Source organism: Cynara cardunculus (assembly GCF_001531365.2).
Source record: "Cynara cardunculus var. scolymus isolate 2C chromosome LG 2, CcrdV1, whole genome shotgun sequence".
Lineage (NCBI taxonomy): Eukaryota > Viridiplantae > Streptophyta > Magnoliopsida > Asterales > Asteraceae > Cynara > Cynara cardunculus.
The window spans coordinates 66128278-66148715 of record NC_037529.1 but is presented as its reverse complement, the minus strand read 5'-3'; the positions used below and the strand labels follow the sequence as shown (position 1 = coordinate 66148715).

The 20438-nt window shown below is 33.7% G+C and overlaps 2 protein-coding genes across 2 annotated transcripts; both read right to left on the bottom strand.

Moving 5' to 3' along the window:
* Window positions 1-3279: 3279 nt before the first annotated feature.
* On the bottom strand, window positions 3280-7000 carry LOC112506904 (protein transport protein SFT2-like). The gene is made up of 4 exons (XM_025111232.1): window positions 6619-7000; window positions 4505-4772; window positions 3786-3890; window positions 3280-3613 (listed from the first exon to the last, which is right to left on the bottom strand). The coding sequence occupies exons 1-4, from the start codon at window positions 6825-6827 to the stop codon at window positions 3503-3505; spliced, it is 693 nt and encodes a 230-aa protein (XP_024967000.1). The 5' UTR covers window positions 6828-7000; the 3' UTR covers window positions 3280-3502.
* An 8814-nt stretch (window positions 7001-15814) lies between these two features.
* Window positions 15815-19444, bottom strand: LOC112506789 (protein transport protein sft2-like). The gene is made up of 4 exons (XM_025111062.1): window positions 19045-19444; window positions 16905-17172; window positions 16321-16425; window positions 15815-16147 (listed from the first exon to the last, which is right to left on the bottom strand). The coding sequence occupies exons 1-4, from the start codon at window positions 19251-19253 to the stop codon at window positions 16037-16039; spliced, it is 693 nt and encodes a 230-aa protein (XP_024966830.1). The 5' UTR covers window positions 19254-19444; the 3' UTR covers window positions 15815-16036.
* Window positions 19445-20438: the final 994 nt, after the last annotated feature.

Genomic DNA, 20438 nt, shown 5'->3' with positions numbered 1-20438 from the left:
AAAACCGTGAAAATCTCATTCAACCAATCATAAATTTTTCATTTTGTTCATTTTTTTGTAATTATGAGAGGTTGATTAACCATTTTTATTGTGGAGAGTGTTAATCATGGATATTATCATCTTCATTATTTTAATTTTAGAGAAATACATTAAACAGTTTCATTAAAATTTCATTAAATATTATATGATACAATTTCATAACCATATATGAAACAAATTCATCAAAAAAAGTATTATATGAAACAATTTCACAAGATTAAACATTTTCATGAAAAAATTTCATAAGATTAAATAATAAAATCGACGTATGAGAGTAGTTTGTACGGTTTTTACAAATAAGGGTGGTTTTCATTTGTTCGTTCCTATATATATATATATATATCGCCCACAAGTGTGTTTCATATGGTGGGCCTCTGCTAATACTGATTGCATTCTTATCAGGATGTGCGTTCATGGGAGGACCTAATGTGGTGGCATGAGTGGCACGTGCCACCGTATTATTTCGCGGCCGAAGGGTAAAAAATTTAGGTTTGTTAACGGTGCTACCGTATCGTTTTAGAAGGTGCTACCGTATTTCCCTAAAATCCAAATGGTGCAACTAAAACCCAAACAAAACAAAGCCCAAATAACCAAAACCGTACTTTTTGTAATTATTTTTGGGTATATATTGACCGTTTTCAAAAGATGAAGACGCATCGGGTACAAGTTTAGGAGTTGTTTATCGGTACTTAGGGCTGTAAACGAATCGAACGAACACGAACGGAGGCTTCTTCATGTTCGTTCGTTTAACTTAACTGAACAAACGAACGAACACGAACAGTAAACGAACGAAAATTTTTGTGTTCGTGTTCGTTCGTTTACAAATAAGGTGTGTTCGTGTTCGTTTATGTTCGTTCGTAAACATGCTAAACGAACGTAAACGAACGAACATAAACGAACGATAAACGAACGAGTTAAACGAACATAAATAAATATTATTTGAATTCAAAGTAAATAAATAAAAGATAATATATTAAACTTAATATATAAACGAACATAAACAAACGAATATAAACGAACGGTAAATGAACGAACGTTCATGAACATAAATGAACGGAGACTCTTGTTCATGTTCGTTCGTTTAACTAAACGAACAAAAGAAAATAGTTCATGTTCGTTCATTTATTAACTAAACGAACATAAACGAACTTCCCGCCGAACGGTTCGTTGAACGTTCGGTTCATTTACAGCCCTATCGGTACTATAAAAACCATATTTTTTGTAATTATTTTTAGATGTATATTATACTATATTAATTATATGGTGCCACCGTTTGAAGAAAAAAATTGGGTCCGTCCCTGTGTGCGTTGTTTTAGAAAAGCGACTTTTGTAGCTATTTGCCTAGGAAGAATGTAGTACTTGCGGGCCTACTTCATGACTAACAGATTTAAATGTTTCTCATTAACTGGTTTTACTGGAATATTACACCGACAAGGATTTTCTCACTAGACCATTTAGTCTAACCCTCATTTTTATTTAAAAAATATGCATTTCAAGGCAATATCTATTAGAAATTAAAGGAAAAGAAAAAGCATGAGATCGTCTTATGTAGATTGTTGTGTTTAAAGCTTGTCGAGGAGTTTTTTGAAGTTTTCATTTGATCATATTGTTATGTGAATCTTTTTGTATAAAGTTCTATTTTAGCAAAAACTTTGAACTTTAGTTTTGATGAATGAGACCCAACATGTAACCCCAATATGGTTTGTTATTTGTATTTTCTTTGTTATATGTTATGTGAATTTTTGGGTTGTCACATTTTTTATGGAAAAAACCATGTGAAAATATATTTTTATATCAGTTCTCACGAATTTGTAATTTTTTTGTGGTTTTTAATTAATTACCGTTCTATATTTGTTTACATGTGAAACTTTTTATGCGTTTGTGAAGAAAAAAATACATGTAAAAAAGAATTTATATTGTGAAACAAATATATGTTAATAAATATCTTAAATCCTAGTCTTAGATTAAAAAGAGGGAAAAGTTCATAAAAACTCAAAGAACTATCTCATTTTGAATGATTAAGTCTATGAACCATTTTTTTGAATGGAAAAACTATTAAACTTTCTTATTTTTAATGATTAAGGCCCCAAACTATTTTTTGGATGAAAAAAAATTTAATTTTTTTCATTTTGAACGATTAAGCCTCTATGCATTTCTTTGTAATAAATAAATCATCGAACTCTTAAAGTTTGGTTACCTGCATGCATCCTTTTAAAAAAAACTACATGCAACCGACTAGAAATGTCTTAAAGTAAAAAAGAAATCTAAATCTGTTTCATCATTTTCAAACTCTACATTATTATCCGTTATTCATATCAGATATCACACTATTGGCCCATGCTAACAAGTAACAATCACCCTTTTTTAATCTATTTTTTAGGGGGTTACAAGTAGTTTTACTTTAAGACCTTTCTAGTTGGTTACAATTAGTTTTTTTGGTTTAAGTAACCAATTTTAAAAGTTCTGGTCTTTTTGTTGAAAGAGAATGTCCAGGAACTTAACCATTCAAATCCAATCCAATCCTACAAACGGGATTTTAGTGGTTCACTGGCAAGTGCGCCTGAACGATGGCGTGTTATGGGCGTTATGGCTCAAAGACTAATGCCCCATGCCACATTAAGCCTATGCCATGCGACGGTTCAAAGAGTGGTATTGACGGTCATAAGTCACTTTGAAAAACATGGGGTCTTGTCGTGGCAAACCAAGACTCGAGACTTGACCTCACCACCATGTCATGCCGCACCTCATGACATTTAAGACCTTAATTAAATTAAATACCTAGGATGAATGAACTTTTAGGAAGGAAATTCGAAGCTTGATAAAGGCTTTACACCTACATCTTCACTTCTTCAGTAAAATGAGTGCGACCCTATATTCCGGCTTGCCCGGAGCCTCCAGTAGCACAACCAAGACACCCATGGTTGTGATTTAGCAAGTTGGGATGGAACCATTTGAGGTTAAAAACGAAACGAGATCTAGTTGTCTCTTATTAGTAGTATTCTACAGCAGCTTCAGTAGCTGCACTAACCATGATCTCCAAGTTTTAGAGAAATGGGGCAAAAGCAATGATCAAGAGGCAGTTTTCGAGAAGACCCTTTGGTTTTCTTTTCGGTACATATTTTCCCCAATCCTTGTGTTTGTTGTATATCTTGAAGGTATATGACTATAATTTTGCACAAAGAAGAAGGTATATGACTACGATTCTGCACAAAGAAGGTAGCTATTCCTGAAGAGAAGTGGTCAAACCCAATCTCGATACTATTAAACAATCTATGGCTACAAAAAGTTAGCGCAAGATTAACATCTATACGTCCACTAAAAAGGGTACATAGAAGGATTCACAAAAGAATGAAAGTATATATCGATTAAAATCACATGTCTGATAGAAATGTGCATTTGAAAGAAAGGATCATGTAAAACTTGATTGGAGTAGAAGTTATAGACATCTTATTACCAATTAAGATCACCTCCCAAAGCATCTCAGAATTGAAGAAGTAAGGGCAGAAGTGAAGAATTTCACGCCGGCCGATCCCCCAGGAAAGTAGGAAATTGCATAGTACGACAATGAGATGACCTGGCAGAATCCGATATATAGTCAAGTTGATCAGGGGATGCCCAAAGGTTTTTGAGAGCATAAGTCAGAACATGGTTCACACATTATAAGGAAAAGATACAAAATATACGAAAATTCTTGATAAAGAAAAGCAAGCATACACTGAACTGATGAAGATTTTAGGAATTGGTACCTGTAAAAGAGAGAAGAACACAGATAGGATATAGCTGTGAAGCACCATTGAAACATAGATGGTACCCAGCATGCTGCCAATAAAGCCCAATGTAATAGGAAGTCTCTGAAAGGATAAGAGATGAACATGTAAGATCGGTTTACAACATAATACGAAGAGAATTATGTAGATCCCAACAAATGAATAAGTTTTTAGTTTTACACTGTTCTCGAAACATATTTTACGAAGGAAAGGAAAGGGAGGGAAAAAGGAGGAAAGTAAAAAAAAACTCTTGTGTTCTCGAAAATTTCTTAGGAGAGAAAGGAAAGGAAATGGAAGGAAAATAATGATAAATTTCCTCCCAAAACTTTCCTCCAAATGTGGGAGGAAAGGGAAGAAAAGAAAAGAAATTGAACTCCTTATTTAAATTATTAAAATTACAAAACTACCCAACCTTTCATTTTAAAGGATATAAATTTATAGGGTATATTTCTAAAAATGGCATATTTCCTTCCCTTTCCTTTCCTTTCCTTCAAAAATTTATAGGGTATATTTCTAAAAATGACATATGTAGCCTATTGAAACGTCATCGGAAGTAGCTTTCGGAAAAGGTAACTTATGGCAATGGGACTTCTTCAATAAGCTCAATATATAAGCTAGCTTATGGTTTCCAAACATGGCCTTAACTTTTAAGGAAAACACACTCTAAACAGAGAACAACTAACAGACCAACAAATTACCTCTTTGGATGTCATATGTGCAAACTGAGTTCTATATCCTTTGAGAGCAAAAAAGGAAGCGATTATAAGAGCACAGCCGATAGTGAAACATATCGCAAATTTCTGAGGCACAAGCACCATGACTGGTAGAAACACAGTGACGGCGATGAAGACAAGAAACACCCCAACAGCAAGAAGTATGCCAAATGTCATAAAAGATTTCCCGGTTGGAACATTGCTCGTGGCAGACTGCAAATTTCCAGGTATGTCCCTCACTCCCTTTGAAACTCTATAACAAGTTGAAAGATGGAGTAAATTGGTGCTGATGCACTAACAATGATATAATGGACAAGAGAATGCAGAGAAGGCATAAACCACACTTACACTTTCAACGATGAGAATAATGTATTTCACAGGTACATATTTGTCGTGATTTTCCTACCTATCTCTGTTTCTTAAGGTACAGAAACATCATAACTGTCATCTTCTGCTACCGTTCAGTTCTAGTCCACCCAAGACTTATTTTGGTGCCCAAAAAAGCTGTGAGCTGACAATACCGCTATTAACTCACATATATTGGACTGGTTTTACTATTTTCAGGAGAGGATATGCACTGTTCCATTTCTAGTTGTTGCTGCATCTTATTCTTTAGTTTCTAATCCACATAAGAACCTCCTATCAGACATGCAAGCCATATGATTTTCTAAAGAAGTTCCTCAGATGACTGTGGAACCCCGCCCGTCATGACGTCCTAAATCCAACTCACGTACCACTTGAATCGGCAAACAACTGAACTCTTGGTAGCTCATTATCCCACATGGATGGGGGTTGGATGTACACAAACTTGTCCTCTAGTCGTTTCCGTGAAGACCCGGCTTGGAAAAAGTATGAAGTCCAAATTAACTAAGCAAAATGTTCTTGAGGTTTTTCTAGCAGTTTCCGGGATCTTGGCTATCAGTGTCTCATCGCATGTTAGCTATAACAGGTTTTTGGGTTTTGTCTTCAAGATCTTCTTCCAGCCGTTTCCCATGTCTTCCATGGGGTGTTCTGCCCTTGTCTTGTGGATTAAATATTTGGTCGGTTCGACGGTAAGATTTTGTGCCTCTTTGGGTTGGTTTGCAATTAGGGAGTGTGGTGCACCGTGTTCCACAGCTGGATCTATGTAGCAGCCAGCAACAGAGTTGAAGGTTTCCTAGATTTTTCATTTCCGTGCTCTCATTGTTCGCTGTTTTTTACAGGTTCAAGTCTCACGACACAACTTATTTCACTTTGTTGTAGTTTTCTTGTTTAAGTGTGCTCCTGGGTTGCAAGTTCAAGTGTATTTTTGAAGTAATTTCACTGTGGTTAAGGTCTTACTATCAATGGGATAGAATATGCAATGTAGCTTTTACGAAAATGAAGTCTCACATCTCCGCAACTGTATCCTCAATTGGATCTTTTTGATCTACTACCAATATATCCATATTTTGCCACAAGAAAACTAGGCAAAATGTGAATCATCTGACAAATAAACAATTACAAGTGAAGCTGAACATATCCCTCCTAGGAAAGAATTCTATCACAGTTCATTATGTTCCAAGTGAAGATGTTGTGCAATGGCCTTTTAACATGTACTTGTTCTCCCTTCTAGAGAAGCTATCCAATCACTTGGATCATAAAATATCAAGCTTAGATTCTGATAATCTTTTACGTATACAACTCTAGCTTCAATTTTAATCCTAAAACATCGGTTCTTAAAATTGCCAAGGCATTAGGAATAGTGTGCCATTTCAACCTTAAATGATCCAATTTTTTAAATTTATGGCCAATATAAACAAGTTGCACCTTCAACTCAAACGAGTATGCTTGTGCCCCTTTTGGGTCAAATTATGCAATCTTCCATCTTGATACTTCCAGAACTAAACCCTTGAAAGATGGGATTTTCTTTGTATTTTTATGTATGGTTTTTTCTGTCACTTATTCGAAGTTAAAGAAATCCATAGCAATTATCAATTTTCACAATTGATCACCTAGCCCAAATTACCATGATTAGGTTTTGATACATAAGATCTTCAGGATTAAAAATTACAAATTCAAAGACGCAACGTAGTCTAGATCCAAATGTGCAAAATCAGTATGTACGATAACCAACTTACACGTTAAAAGTGCCGGAAACCTTATCATTGGCGGTCCTAACTGCGGCTTCGAGATCGAAACCGAGGCCGGAAGAATCGAGATCTTGGCTAGATTGTGAAGATGCGGCGTATGCGTTCCAATCAGCAAGAAGAGAAGGAGGTTTTGTTGTCAGATCGCTGTTCGTCTGGCTCGGACCTCCGCTGAACCACGATTGCGCCGTTTTATGCATAGTTATCTTCTTGTCTGTGGAAGTGGAACTCCAAATTACTTTCAGTTATTGGCAGCAGGAGATTTGCTTGAGAAGCTTTTGTTGTTTTATGGCGCCGGCCATCAGCAGTCTTACTCCCAAGTCCCAGTTTTCCGATCAGCGGGGACTATATATCTGATCGACAATTGAACTGAGTAGGGCTTCTTTTTCATCGATATAATTAAGAATCAATGGTTTTAATCTAAACATTTAATTGCAAGGATAATTGGTTTCAATTTTTTGAGGCATTAACTACCCGTTATTATGTTGACGTGGGCGATGTGGTATTCAACTCAATAATATTTACCGAAAAGGTAAGTGACATGGATTTTTTAATCTAAAATTAGTCTTCTATCTGTTATTCTGGTACTTAAATGTTTAAAATTTTACATCTTAAGTATTAAAATAAAAGTTTTAGAAATACGTTATCAAAATAGGAATCAAGTTAAAATACGTTACTTTTTCATGCAATTTACCCTTTTAATTAATGACATGAAGGTCGAGTTCATTTTTTTTTTTTTTTAACTTTCTGAAGACATTTTCTTAATGGGTAATTTTGTTATTAAAAATATTTTATTTAGTAGGTTATATTTATAAGATAGTTTTTAATTAATTATGTCTCTTATAATTTACATATATGACAGGGAGAATTTGCCTTTTATATAATTTTACATTGTCGTTTACCTTACTAGATAGCTTTTATCAAACATTACTAATTTATCAGCTAAATTATCAACTAATTTATTAAACATAGTATAAAAAAGACCCATGACTTTGTAATTTGTGTCATTTACATTCATTACGACTAAAATAATCAGAAGCAACTGATTTGACATATACACCGTGGCTAATACAAAAAATGTAAAGTTTCAATCGTCAAAACATAGATAATAACTGATATGAAAAAGATGGGTTCGGATACTTTGTCGACTAAAAGTCTAGAATCCAAGGGGGTGGTTGGCTTGTTGCTACGAGTCATGAAATTTCAAGAGACCTGGTTGATTGTGACACACAACCTAAAGGATGTTATGCAGATGAACAATTAGTTTGGAAGGGGATGTCAGTAACGAAGAGGGATATGCAAGGGCGACAGGTCATGCAACTTTGGTGGTGGTGTTAGTTGGGGTCGGTGGTGTGTATCACATGTATACAGAGGAGGTTTATGGTTGTACAGATTGTTTAGAAAATTAAACAAAATATATAAACTTGAATATTAAACTGAGTTTTAGTTTGTAAATATTGTTCTTTGGTGTCACATAAGTGATTGGCACTGTAATGGCATGAAATCGAATGCTTTGAGTTACAAACCATGCATTCGATTAAAGATTGAAATTTGCATACTAGTATGTTATTGGTTGAAAGCCAAATTGGTACATGAACTCATAGAGGATTTGATGTTTCAGGGTGTCATAATGTTAGTATGCAGGTTAGTAGTCATCTGATGCAAAAATAATCAGTTAATTTGAGTTGGAAATGAGTTAGTGTGTGATTTTGGCTCATTGTGCTTGAAGAACAATGGTTATGTGATGAGTGTGAGTTCAAAAGCGAGCTTATGAGGTCACACATACGATGGAACGGGTGATGGCAAAACCCTCTTGTAAGCTCAGACAATGTAAGTGAGACGAAAAGTGGGTATAAACTTGTGCATGAGGTTGTGTTATGTAGTCAGGTTAAGTTAGTCACGCAAGGTTAGACGAAACTCATCTAGATTTATAAGAGCTTACTGGTTGTACATGAATTTGCGATGACTTTTGTTCAGTTTGACTTTGATCATTTGAGTATTAAAAATGATTATTTTAGACAGTATGCACATATGCATAACATGCATACGTCTATAAAAACTTAAAAACATTTTCAATTGTGAGAAAGAGAATTAAGGTGGGAAGCGTAAGAATGAATCTTCACCCTTTGATGGACGATAGGATAAGATTCACCAAGATGCATCAGATCAATCTTTGTATCAAACATGATTCATGGGTAGGCATGAGATTAAAAGTGATCACAAGTTGAGATCCCTTATTACACTTCTCATCTTAACTCACATTCTCATACGATCTTTCGCTATACACACACATAGGCGAATGATAGTGTGAAAATGAGAGTTAAGGTGAGAAGCGTAAGAAGAGATCTAAACCATTGATCACCTTTGATCTCAAACCCAGTCATGAATGACGCTTTAAAAAAGAATTGATCTGGTGCATCACAGTACATCACATTAGTTTTAATCTTCAATTATGATTGATCGAAGGATGAAGATCTCTTTTTACCCTTCCCTCCATAACTTTCCTTCTCATCGAAACCCACCCTATTTTATATATGCTAGAAAGATACTCGCGTAATGCAACCACATACATCTAGATTTTAATGTTTCGTTTTATTATGTCATCTGTCGATGTTATAATACGGTTTTACGTGGTTTTGAGAAAAACAATAATGTTTTTATTGAATAAAATATAAATTTGAATATGTCTTAAAATTTAAAATATATAGATAGATATTACTATCAAATTAACTATGTAAAAATTCTTGTTTTGTTGTGTAATTTCTTTAATTCAATTTTTTATTATAATTTGATTTAGATTTAATAAAAAAGCTATTTATTTTTTGTTTAATAATATAATTTTTTATAAATATAATAATTAAGTATTTTGTTAGAATTCAATGATTAGGATAATTATATTTTAGATTTTTTATATTGAAAATGAGATGTTTATTCTATATTTGATTATGTTTATCTACAGTTAGTTACACAAATTCAAGCATGTTATGATACGGTTTTATGTGGTTTTAAGAAAATGATAATGTTTTTACTTTTGCATAAGATATAAATTTGAAGATATCATAGAAATTTAACAAAAATATATCGATATTAGTATCAAATTAACTATTTAAAATTTTTATTTTTTGTATAATTTTTAATCCATTTTTTTATAATTTAATTTAGATCCAATAATGAAGCTATTTATTTTTTGTTTAATAATATAATTTTTTATAAAGATAATAATTAATTATTTTGTTAAACTCGATAATTATCTTAATTATATTTTAGATTTTTGATTTCGTGGTTAGGCCTTCAATCTCGAAAAAAAATACATAAATAGATGAATAAATTTTATATTTTCAAATGAGATGTTTATCTTCTATTCGATCATGTTTATTCGCAGTTAGTTACATGAATTTAAACATGGAGCTTTAGTAAGTTGTATTTATGCATAATTTACTTGTAATCTTGAATTTTAAGTAATATGCATCAATATACAGTATTTCATGCATAAAAAATGATTTTTAAGAGTTTTTGTCAAATGCTTTATAATATAGTTAGTACACACACATATATATACATATATACATACATACATACTTGGGAATCTCGAGTTTGACTTAATTCCAAATATTAAAATAAGGCTCGTTAAACTTAATGAGTCGAACTCTCTCACAAACTAACGTTTGACAAAGTTCAACTCACCTTATTCAAAAACTTAATTAAAAATTTTCTAATCAAATCAAGCTATACAATCATACATTTTTTTATTTACTGAGTCAAATATAATTTTATAGATCATACAAGCTAAAACTATAAAACAAAAAAAATATGAATTGAAAAAAAAGATTATTGAAGTTGGCTAATATACGAATTAATCAATCTTGAATTTAAGTTCATAAACAAGTTACTTGACTCAAGATGATTTCTTATAATATATAAGTTTTATAATCATATTCTTTTTAAAACATAATTGATTTTTAATTAATAGATCTTCAAGATAAATCTTTTCAGTCAACAAATAAGCTTTATAGTTTAGACATGTAGGCTTCACGCTTTGATACTATGTTTACCAAGCTCAACACCCATACATCATGAAAGAATCCAATTTTATAAACAAACTTCTTCAAACAACTTTAACAAATATGTCAACAATAAATCTCAACAAGTCAACACCAATATTTTAAAACAGTACGAACCTTTAAATTATCTACAATCTTTAAAATCAATAGCTTTTAAACCTTTGATTCAAAAGATTTAGATACAATTCATCTCAACAACAAACTGGTTTACCAGTTAAGCTTCACTTTTAAGCATCAACACTCACTGGTCACAAACATCTTTGAACATAATTTGTCTAAAATGTCTATTTTCTCCAAAACAAACTGGTCCAAGTGACTATTTTTTTTCTCAAACACAAATTTTAGAACATCTCTGCGGTACCAATAATAAATTTGACATGATAGATTAGAATGCACAAACCAAGCCAACTTTTTCTAAACAAACCTAACGAGAGATGGTGCCAAATGGGCACAAGGACCAACCCGGCCCATAACAGGTTACAATTTTCGTCAAGAAAGAAGACTCATCCGATTTTTCAAAAACATTATCATTTTATTACCGATACCTAACAACCATATGACTTGTTCTTTTTCCATTTTTGACTGTTTTTTGCCCCATTTACCCTCCATTCTCTGTATACAAGTCATATGATGTAGAAGGGAAGATATCAACTCACATACGTTCATAATTCTTGCTACAATTCATGATTTCAACTCCTATTCTCGCAAAAAATGTATTTTTCCAAGTGTATTAGAATAACAAAAAAAATTATTAACCTGGATATCCAACCCGCTATGCGAGCCGACTAATCCCAAGACGACCACCTGCTTTGCAGATAGCCCGGAATCACTGCATTTGAACCTCCGTGAACACAAAGGGATTTTTATTCCTCCTTGGATTTGAACCTGGGACCTCCAGACACTTTTGACCTTTGGAGCCAAATTCAAACCAATCGGCACCACCCTTGTGGTTTGTAATAACAATTTTGTATTTTTTTTAAAAGAATTTCAAAAAAAATTATGTAAGAAATCGAATTTCAAAAATAAAGTACATAGGACCTGTTTGGGCCCGGTTCTCATAACCGGTTACAAAGCACCTCAACCGGGCCTTGGGTTTTTGGTCGGACCAAAACCAGTTACAGGAATAGTGTTTGGGACCGGGACTAACTTGGGCCCAATTTTTGGCCATTGAGCTTAGAGGCCCGTGCTCATGCCCCGAATTAGATTCCAACTCTCTGCAGCTCATATATTTGAACAATCAACAATATTCTAAAGATACAACCAAAAAGAAAAGAATTTTATCAAAGGAAATGGTGATGTGGAAGCACAAAACGGTCACAAGTACTTTTTTCTGAGAAAGGTACACATCTTGAAGATGATGAACCCCAGATTCTGATAATGGAGGTTTGACTAGATGGTATGTGTATACCTTTGCCTTTCCCAGCTCGACTACGGTTCCAAGGATGGAACTGCAAAACGGAAAAAACAAAGATACATCATCATTGGCCCAACAGTATTCGAGTTACCAGTAAAGCTCAACCTCTCAAGAGATCAAGGATTCAAACTTCACCAAAGGTATATAAATGTTATATACTTCAAAAAAGATGCAAATATGGTGGAGTAACAGCTGGGACAGACTACTCTCATGTTCACTGCAAGTAGGGAACCAGGATCCAGGCCCATTCCAGCATCTAGTTCCTCAAGAAGCTTGTTAGATTTAGGGGTGTTCGTGGTCCGATTTAGGCGGTTTAAGCCCTCAGACCACAAACCAAATCGTAATGGCGGTTTGTGAAATTTTCAGACCAAGCGGTTTGAAACCAAGTGCCCAGACCGGTCAAATCAGACCACGAAAAGGCGGTCTGGTCTGACCGGTTTAGGCGGTTTGGGCCTTTAATGGGCTTTAAACATTAAAACCAAAAAACCTAGTGTCATATGTACTATTATAAATTTGAATAATAAATATTAATCACCCATCATAATCATCTTCCATGGAGATTTGTTTTCTATAATAAAAGTACTAAACAATAAGTGTCCTTCACATGTGAGTAATCTGTATACCAACCACTAAGCATTGAAGCAGCCATTAAAGTTTAAACCCAATTTAAACAATCCAAAGTCCAAACAAATAAATATGTAANNNTATTATAATTTGATTTAGATTTAATAAAAAATTGTTTGTGATTTAATAATATAGTTTTTATAAATATAATAATTAAGTATTTTGTTAGAACACAATGATTATTCTAATTATATTTTAGATTTTTTATATTTAAAATGAAATGTTTATCCAATTTTTGATTATGTTTATCTGCAGATAGTTACACGAATTCAATCATTGAGCTTTAAAAAGTTGTACTTATACATTATTTACATGTAATTTTAAATTTTAAATAATATGCATCAATAAACAGAATTCATGTATAAAAAATGGTCTTTAAGAGTTTTTGTCAAATGTTTTATAATATAATGTGTGTGTGTGTGTATAGTGTTGGGTTCCATTGAGAAGTTGGCAATTGTCGAACGATTTGATGTTGAATGACCAAACGGTCAGAATAATTAAAAAACTTTGGATGATATACTGCATAATGAAATACGGTTGTATGGTAATTATTCTGAATATACGGTCTGAATGACAACAAATTACCATTTTAACCCTCTGTATGATTTAAATCTGAATGAAATATAATTGTTTGGTAAATATCTGAATAAAACAATTATTTTGCGAATATAAACTACATATTCAATCACTCGTGCAACATTTTTATATTAATCCAAATAAAGATAACATCACTTGTTCAAGTTCTACATTAAACAAAAACATAACAATCAAATTCAACGTAATATTTTTTTGCACAATTCTTAATTTGACACAACAATAACCGATAGCAATTTGATCACATAAATTAGCCATGTATTCATTGTTTCAACCAGATGCAAACACATAATATAAGAACCATAATAAGTTTAAAAGAGCATATAAGCAGAAGCTCTCCTAGTCTCCTTGTGGAAAGCCAACACACATGAGCAGAAGTTCAGAAGTTGATGGTTTCAACTGATTAAGAAATCGATGGATGAACTGATTAAGAAACCGATGAGAGATGCAAACAGTGAGCATATTTGATGAAAGAAATCGTGAGAGACGCAATCAATTAGAGATGCATCGGAGGATTCGATGGAGGAATAGTGGTTGATTTCTCTTTGGAGAGCAGCGTGAGAAAGGAGGAATAGTGGTTGATTTCTCTTTGGAGAGCAGCGTGAGAAAGGGTAACCGTGGAAAAATAAGACTCTAAATGTGCTGGGGAGACCTAGATGAAAACCTCGCTCAGAGGAGGTTATTGGAATCATTAAGAGTTAGGGGTTTTTTTACCAAACAAGAATTACCTCTTAGCGATTTAGAAGCTTCCTCTTAATGAAACTATCAAGAGACAAACAAACAGCCCCAAAGAGTTATAGTGAGAAGGTGGAAACAAAACATTCATATACCTTCATCTATATACAACTACCTTTATTTACCTATTTTTATTATCATGACCGAAACTTTAACAAAGTTCATGCATGTGAAAAATAATTAAATGTATGTAAAAGTTCATGAAATTAACTTAAAAGTTAAGATAAAGGTAGATAAATGTAGTTGAAAAAATTAAGTTAGATTAAAAAGTCACCTCATCCAAAATCTCACAAGTGTTCTCACCATTCTCACGTAACTGTTATTCTCACACAATCCCTCGTCTATATATATATATATATATATATATACACACACACACACACACACACAATCCCTCGTCTATACATATACACACATTCTATGTATATATAGAGAGAGAGTCCATTTCAAATACAAACCCAACATTTTTTATAAGCCTATATACCGGTTTTCATATTTCATGTATGAAACTTTCAAGACTGTGTTGTGTGTGAAAAAAAAAACATCAATATACGTTTCACATAGAAGCATAGTCACATACACACTCATAAACACACACAATGACAAAACATGTGAAACCATATGAATCATAGCATAAAATCAAATTCATTGAATGATTTGGATAGGTTTCAATTGCAGACCTTTTTTCTACTGTGAACCGTAGGACAAAGGAGAATATGACACATGTCCCAGTTGTCCCCATTCATTATGGATAACAAACGTTAGCATTCATAATAAATGATACACCATTATAATGAATATCCTGTGAATGTGAATGTCTGGATACGTAGCACACTCTCTGTTGTGCCCCGGTTCATAAAGGGACTTTGGTTTTCAATTAAACCTAACCCTCTATATATCTATCTATCTATATATATACATATATAAACATACACGAAGAATCTTGTGAGAATGGGAGTTAAGTTGAGAAGTGTAAGAAGGGACTCGAACCTTGATCACTTCTAATCCCAAAACAACCCATGAATTGTGCTTTAGTAGGGAACTGATCTAGTGGTTCTCTTCGATTAGGATTGATCCAAAGGGTGGCGATCCCTTCTTACCCTTCTCATCATAACTTTCATTCTACCGGGAAGCCAACCCTATACAGACATGCATACATACATAGGACCAAAATCATATAAAAACCTCTTATATGTTAGAAACTCTATGAACCAATATTGAATACACATTTTTAACTTTCATAATCATCTTATTAATTATATTAATTGACTTATCAATCTTTTCCTTAAAGAACTCACTTCTTGTTTTTGCTTTTGAAACAACAACTTTACTTCACCAATGCAACAACATGGGTTGATGTGTGTGGATATGTTTTCATAATACGTTGTTTCACCAATGAAACAACTTATTCGGTTGATTTATTTTGAAAATACAGTGTTGTTTCACAAATGAAACAACACATGGGATTGATTTCTTTTGAGTATAATGTCGTTTCACCAGCAAAACATTACATCGACCAGGTGATTTTCAAATGGGAAAAAGTGAGTTTTTTAGAAAACGGTAGATAAAGTAATTAATAATGTAATTATGAAAGTCAAAAATATGTGGTCAATATTGGTTCATAGAGATTCTAACTTATAGATAGTTCCTATTTGATTTCCCCCCTACTTACAAACAGTTTCTATTTGTTTGTTATCTTGAAGGTATAATGGTATATGACTATAATTCTGCACAAATAAAGTAATATACTGAAGAAGAACAGTCAAACCCAATCTCAATACTATTAAACAATCTATGGCTACAAAAAGTTGGCTCAAGGGTAACATCTATACGTCCACCGAGGAGGGTACACAGAAGGATTCACCAAAAAATGAAAGTATCAATTAAAATCACATGCCCAACAGAAATGGGCATTTGAAAGGAAGGATTATGTAAAACTTGATTGGAGTAGAAGTTATAGACATCTTATTACCAATTAAGATCACCTCCCAAAGCATCTCAGAATAGAAGAAGTAAGGGCAGAAGTGAAGAATTTCACGCCGGCTGATCCTCCAGGAAAATAGGAAATTGCATAATATGACAATGAGATGACCTGGCAGAACCCAAAATATAGTCAAGTTGGTCAGGGAATGCCCACAGGTTTTTTGAGTGCATAAGCCAGACCATAGTTCACATATTACAGGGAAAGAAACAAAATAATACGAAAATTATTGATAAAGAAAAGCAAGCATGCAGTAAACTGATGAAGGTTTTAGGAATCAGTACCTGTAAAAGAGAGAAGACCACAGATAGGACATAGCTGTGAAGCACCATTGAGACATAGATGGTGCCCATCATGCTGCCAATAAACCCCAACGTAAAAGGAAGTCTCTGAAAGGGTAAAAGATGAACATGTAAGGTTGATTTACCACATAATACGAAGAGAATTATGTACATCCCAACAAATGAATTAAGTTCTAAATTTTAGAGTTAGGCTATGTTTGACAAACTAGCTGATAAGCAAGTTGTTGTCTGAAAAGCTAAAGGCAGAATAAAAGCTAGTTGTCGGCTGATAAGCTGACTGATCATCGTAAAAACTAGTTGATAAGCAGGATCACACGATGTAAAATGACCAAAAGGACATGTTTTTGATCATTTATGTAATATATAAGGAGAATTATTGGAAAAGGTGAAAAAAGTCCCTTTACAAACACACTATCTAAAGTAGCTTTATAAAAAGCTAGCTTATGGCTTATAAACAAGGGCTTTTTCGATAACCTCAAAAAATTAATTTAGCTTATGGTTGCGAAATATGACCTTTAAGGAAAGCACATTCTAAACAGGGAACAAATAACAAACGGATGAATTACCTCTTTGGATGTCATATGTGAAAACTGAGTTCTATATCCCTTGAGAGCAAAAAAGGAAGCAATTATAAGGGCACAACCGATGGTGAAACATATAGCAAACTTCTGAGGCACAAGCACCATGACTGGTAGAAACACAGTGACCGCAGTGAAGATAAGAAACACCCCAACAGCAAGAAGTATGCCAAACGTCATAAGAGATTTTCCGCTTGGAACATTGCTCGTGGCAGACTGCAAATTTCCAGGAATGTCCCTCACTCCCTTTGAAACTCTATAACAAGTCGGAAGATGGAGTAAATTAGTATTGATGCACTAGCAATGATATAATGGACAAGAGGATGCAGAGAAGGCATAAACCACACTTACACTTTCAACCATGAGATCACAGGTACATATTTGTTGTCATATTCCTACTTTATCTCCATTTCTTAGGGTACAAAAACATGGTACAGCCTAATTGTCATTTTCTGCTACCGTTGAGCTCTAGTCCACCACAAGACTTCTTTTGGTCCCCAAAAAAGCTGTGAGATGATAATACTGTTATTAACTCCTACATTATGTGAGCTGGTTTATTTTTATGTAAGAGATAGGGAGAATATGTACTGTTCCATTTCTAATTGTTACTACATCCTATTCTTTTGTTTCTAGTCCACGTAAGAACCTCGCATTAGACATGCAAGCCATATGATTTTCTAAACAAGTTCCTCAGATGACTGTGGAACCCCACCCCCTAACAAAGGAAACAAACCATACAAGCTAAGTATATCCCACCCAGATGTGGGGTCTGGGGTGAGGTGTACCCAGATTCATCCTCTACTCCAAAGAGTCGGACAGTTGTTTCCATGAAGACCCCCATCTTGCGAAAAGTGTGAAGTCCTAATTAATTACGCAAAATGTTCTTGAGATTTTTCTGGCAGTTTCTGGGTCTTGGCGTATCAAGGCCTCATTGCATTTTCGCCATCCGAGGTTTTTGGGTTTTGTCTTAAAGATCTGCTTCCAGCTGTTTCCCATGTCTTCCATGGGGTGTTTTGCCCTTATTCTGTGGATTAAGTGTTTGTTGGGGTCAAATTCCGTGCCTCTTTGGGTTGGTTTGCAATTGGAAAGGGTGGTGCACCATGTTCCACAGCTGGATCTATGTACCAGCCAGCAACGTGGAAGGTTTCCTATATTTTTCATTTCTATGCCCTCAATGTTTGCATTTTTTACAGGTTCAAGTCTCACGACACAAGTTATTTCACTTCATTGTAGTTTTCTTGTTCAAGTGTGCTTCTGGGTTGCAAGTTCAAGTGTATTTGCTCCGTAAGTTCATTGTGGTTAAGGCCATATATTCGATAGGATAGAATCTTCATTGTAGCTTTTGGAATGACATCTCACATCTTCGCAATTGTATTATCAATTGGATCATTTTCATCAATTATCAATATATCCTTAGCAATATCTCTAGTCGAAACGTGAAATTATCTGCCAAATAAACAATTACAAGACTGACCATATCCTGCCTAGGAAATAATTTTTGTATCACAGTTCATTATGTTCCAAGTACAGATGTTGCGATGGCCTTTGACATGCATTTGTTCTCCCTTAAAGAAGCTATCTAAGGATCATAAAATATCAAGTTAACAAGCAGATTCCTAATAAACTTTTTCGCATACAACTCTACCTTCAACCATAATCCTAAAGCATCAGTCCTATGATTGTTATGGAATACTGTGTCATTTCAATTTTCAACCTTAAATGATCCAACTTTTTAAATGCATGACCAATATGCCCAGGAGTTGCACCTTCAACTCATATGAGTACCATTCTGACTATTATGCTTCTGCCTTAACTTTTTGGATCAAATTACCCAAACTTCCATCTTGATAGTTCCCAGAAATTAGCTAAACCCAGGAAAGATGGAATTTTCTTTGGATTTTTATATGTAGTTTTTTTCTGTCATTCATTTGAAGTTAAAAAATCCATATCAATTTTCACATTTGATCACTTAGCCCAAATTACCATGATTAGGTTTTAATACATAAGATCTTCAGCATTAAAAATTACAATTCATGCAACCTGCTGTAACTAGGCTACAAATTCAAAGACAACGAAATCTAGATCCAAATCTGCAAAGTCAAAAAAGTATGTACGCTAACCGACTTACACGTTAAAAGTGCCGGAAACCTTATCGTTGGCGGTTCTAACTGCGGCTTCGAGATCGAAACCGAGGCTGGAAGAATCTAGATCTTGGCTAGATTGTGAAGATGCAGCGTATGCGTTCCAATCAGCAAGAAGAGAAGGTGGTTGTGTTGTCAGATCGCTGCTCGTCTGGCTGGGACCTCCGGTGAACCACGATTGCGCGGTTTTGTACATAGTTATCTTCTTGTCCGTAGAAGTAGAACTCCAAAATTACTCAGTTATTGCCAGCAGGAGCTTTGCTTGAGAAGCTTTTGTTGTTTTTATGGCGCCGGCGATCAGCAGTCTTACTCCCAATTTCCCGATCAGCGGGGACTATATATCTGTTCCACTATTGAACTGCGGACAGCTTCTTTCTGTTGAAACGTGCGAATGGCATGCTATCCCAAAACAAATAACTTCACTCTATAATTTCTCAAAAAAAAAAAAAATTCATTAATTATATTATTAAAATATTAATAAATTTTAAAAAAAATACATAAAATAATAATAGTTTGATCCTATTGATCAAACTAATTTATCCTATTTTATATTAAGTTTTAAAAAATTCTTTAAACGTTTGTTTAAAAGTTCTTGAAGTTAGTGTTCGTACAATTTTTTTTGTAGTTTTGTCATTGTTGTGGACCCATTTCCATCAATTTTATGATCATTTTTCGATTTTTTTGTTTGTTCTTTTTTTGTTGGTCGTATCGTCGAAGATGAACGTCATGTTTATCTACGTCAATTTGATGATATAGACGATGATGTTAATTTTACTATAACTATGTCTCAAATCTCTCATAGCATACTTTCTGAGTATGAAAACTATCTTCAAACTCATATACAAGTACGTAATAAGTCAATGAATCATTTTTTCAATTAGATTTGGTTGACGAGATTTGACAAAGATTCGGAGAAGAGGAAATTAACGAGTAATGTAATCTTATTACTGTGTATTTTAATGTTTTAAACATTTATTAAATGTTGTGTGTTTAATATAATTTCTCCTCCTTTTATTGAATCAAACACATTTTATAAATTAAATCAAATATTTTATTTATTTTACTTTGTTATAATTATTTAATTAATAAATTATGTGGTATTAAGTATAGTTTTTATATTTTTGTTTTCAAATTATCTAATAAGAAGTTATATATTTATGATTGCATTTTTTGTACTCAATTTCATACTAATGACAAACATTTATTGAACTTTTTTTGTACTTACCAAGGGTCGCTACAAGAAAAGTAGCTTTGACGATATGCGTTTTAGTGATAACATGTTTCCACCACAAGCTATAACGACGACATGTTGTTGTTATATACTCTTTTTGATGATAAATGAACTTTTAGCGACGACAAAAGTCGTTGCTAAAAGCCTTGT

What these genes read in the sequence shown, in the direction of transcription:
- LOC112506789 (XM_025111062.1), bottom strand. Translation starts at nt 19,253, where the DNA reads ATGTACAAAACCGCGCAATCGTGGTTCACCGGAGGTCCCAGCCAGACG. An exon ending in CACATATGACATCCAAAGAG is followed by an intron (nt 16,426 to 16,904) that starts GTAATTCATCCG and finishes TTACCCTTTCAG; the next exon opens with AGACTTCCTTTTACGTTGGG. An exon ending in TGGTCTTCTCTCTTTTACAG is followed by an intron (nt 16,148 to 16,320) that starts GTACTGATTCCT and finishes GGGTTCTGCCAG; the next exon opens with GTCATCTCATTGTCATATTA.
- LOC112506904 (XM_025111232.1), bottom strand. Translation starts at nt 6,827, where the DNA reads ATGCATAAAACGGCGCAATCGTGGTTCAGCGGAGGTCCGAGCCAGACG. An exon ending in GTTTCCGGCACTTTTAACGT is followed by an intron (nt 4,773 to 6,618) that starts GTAAGTTGGTTA and finishes AACTTGTTATAG; the next exon opens with AGTTTCAAAGGGAGTGAGGG. An exon ending in CACATATGACATCCAAAGAG is followed by an intron (nt 3,891 to 4,504) that starts GTAATTTGTTGG and finishes TTATCCTTTCAG; the next exon opens with AGACTTCCTATTACATTGGG.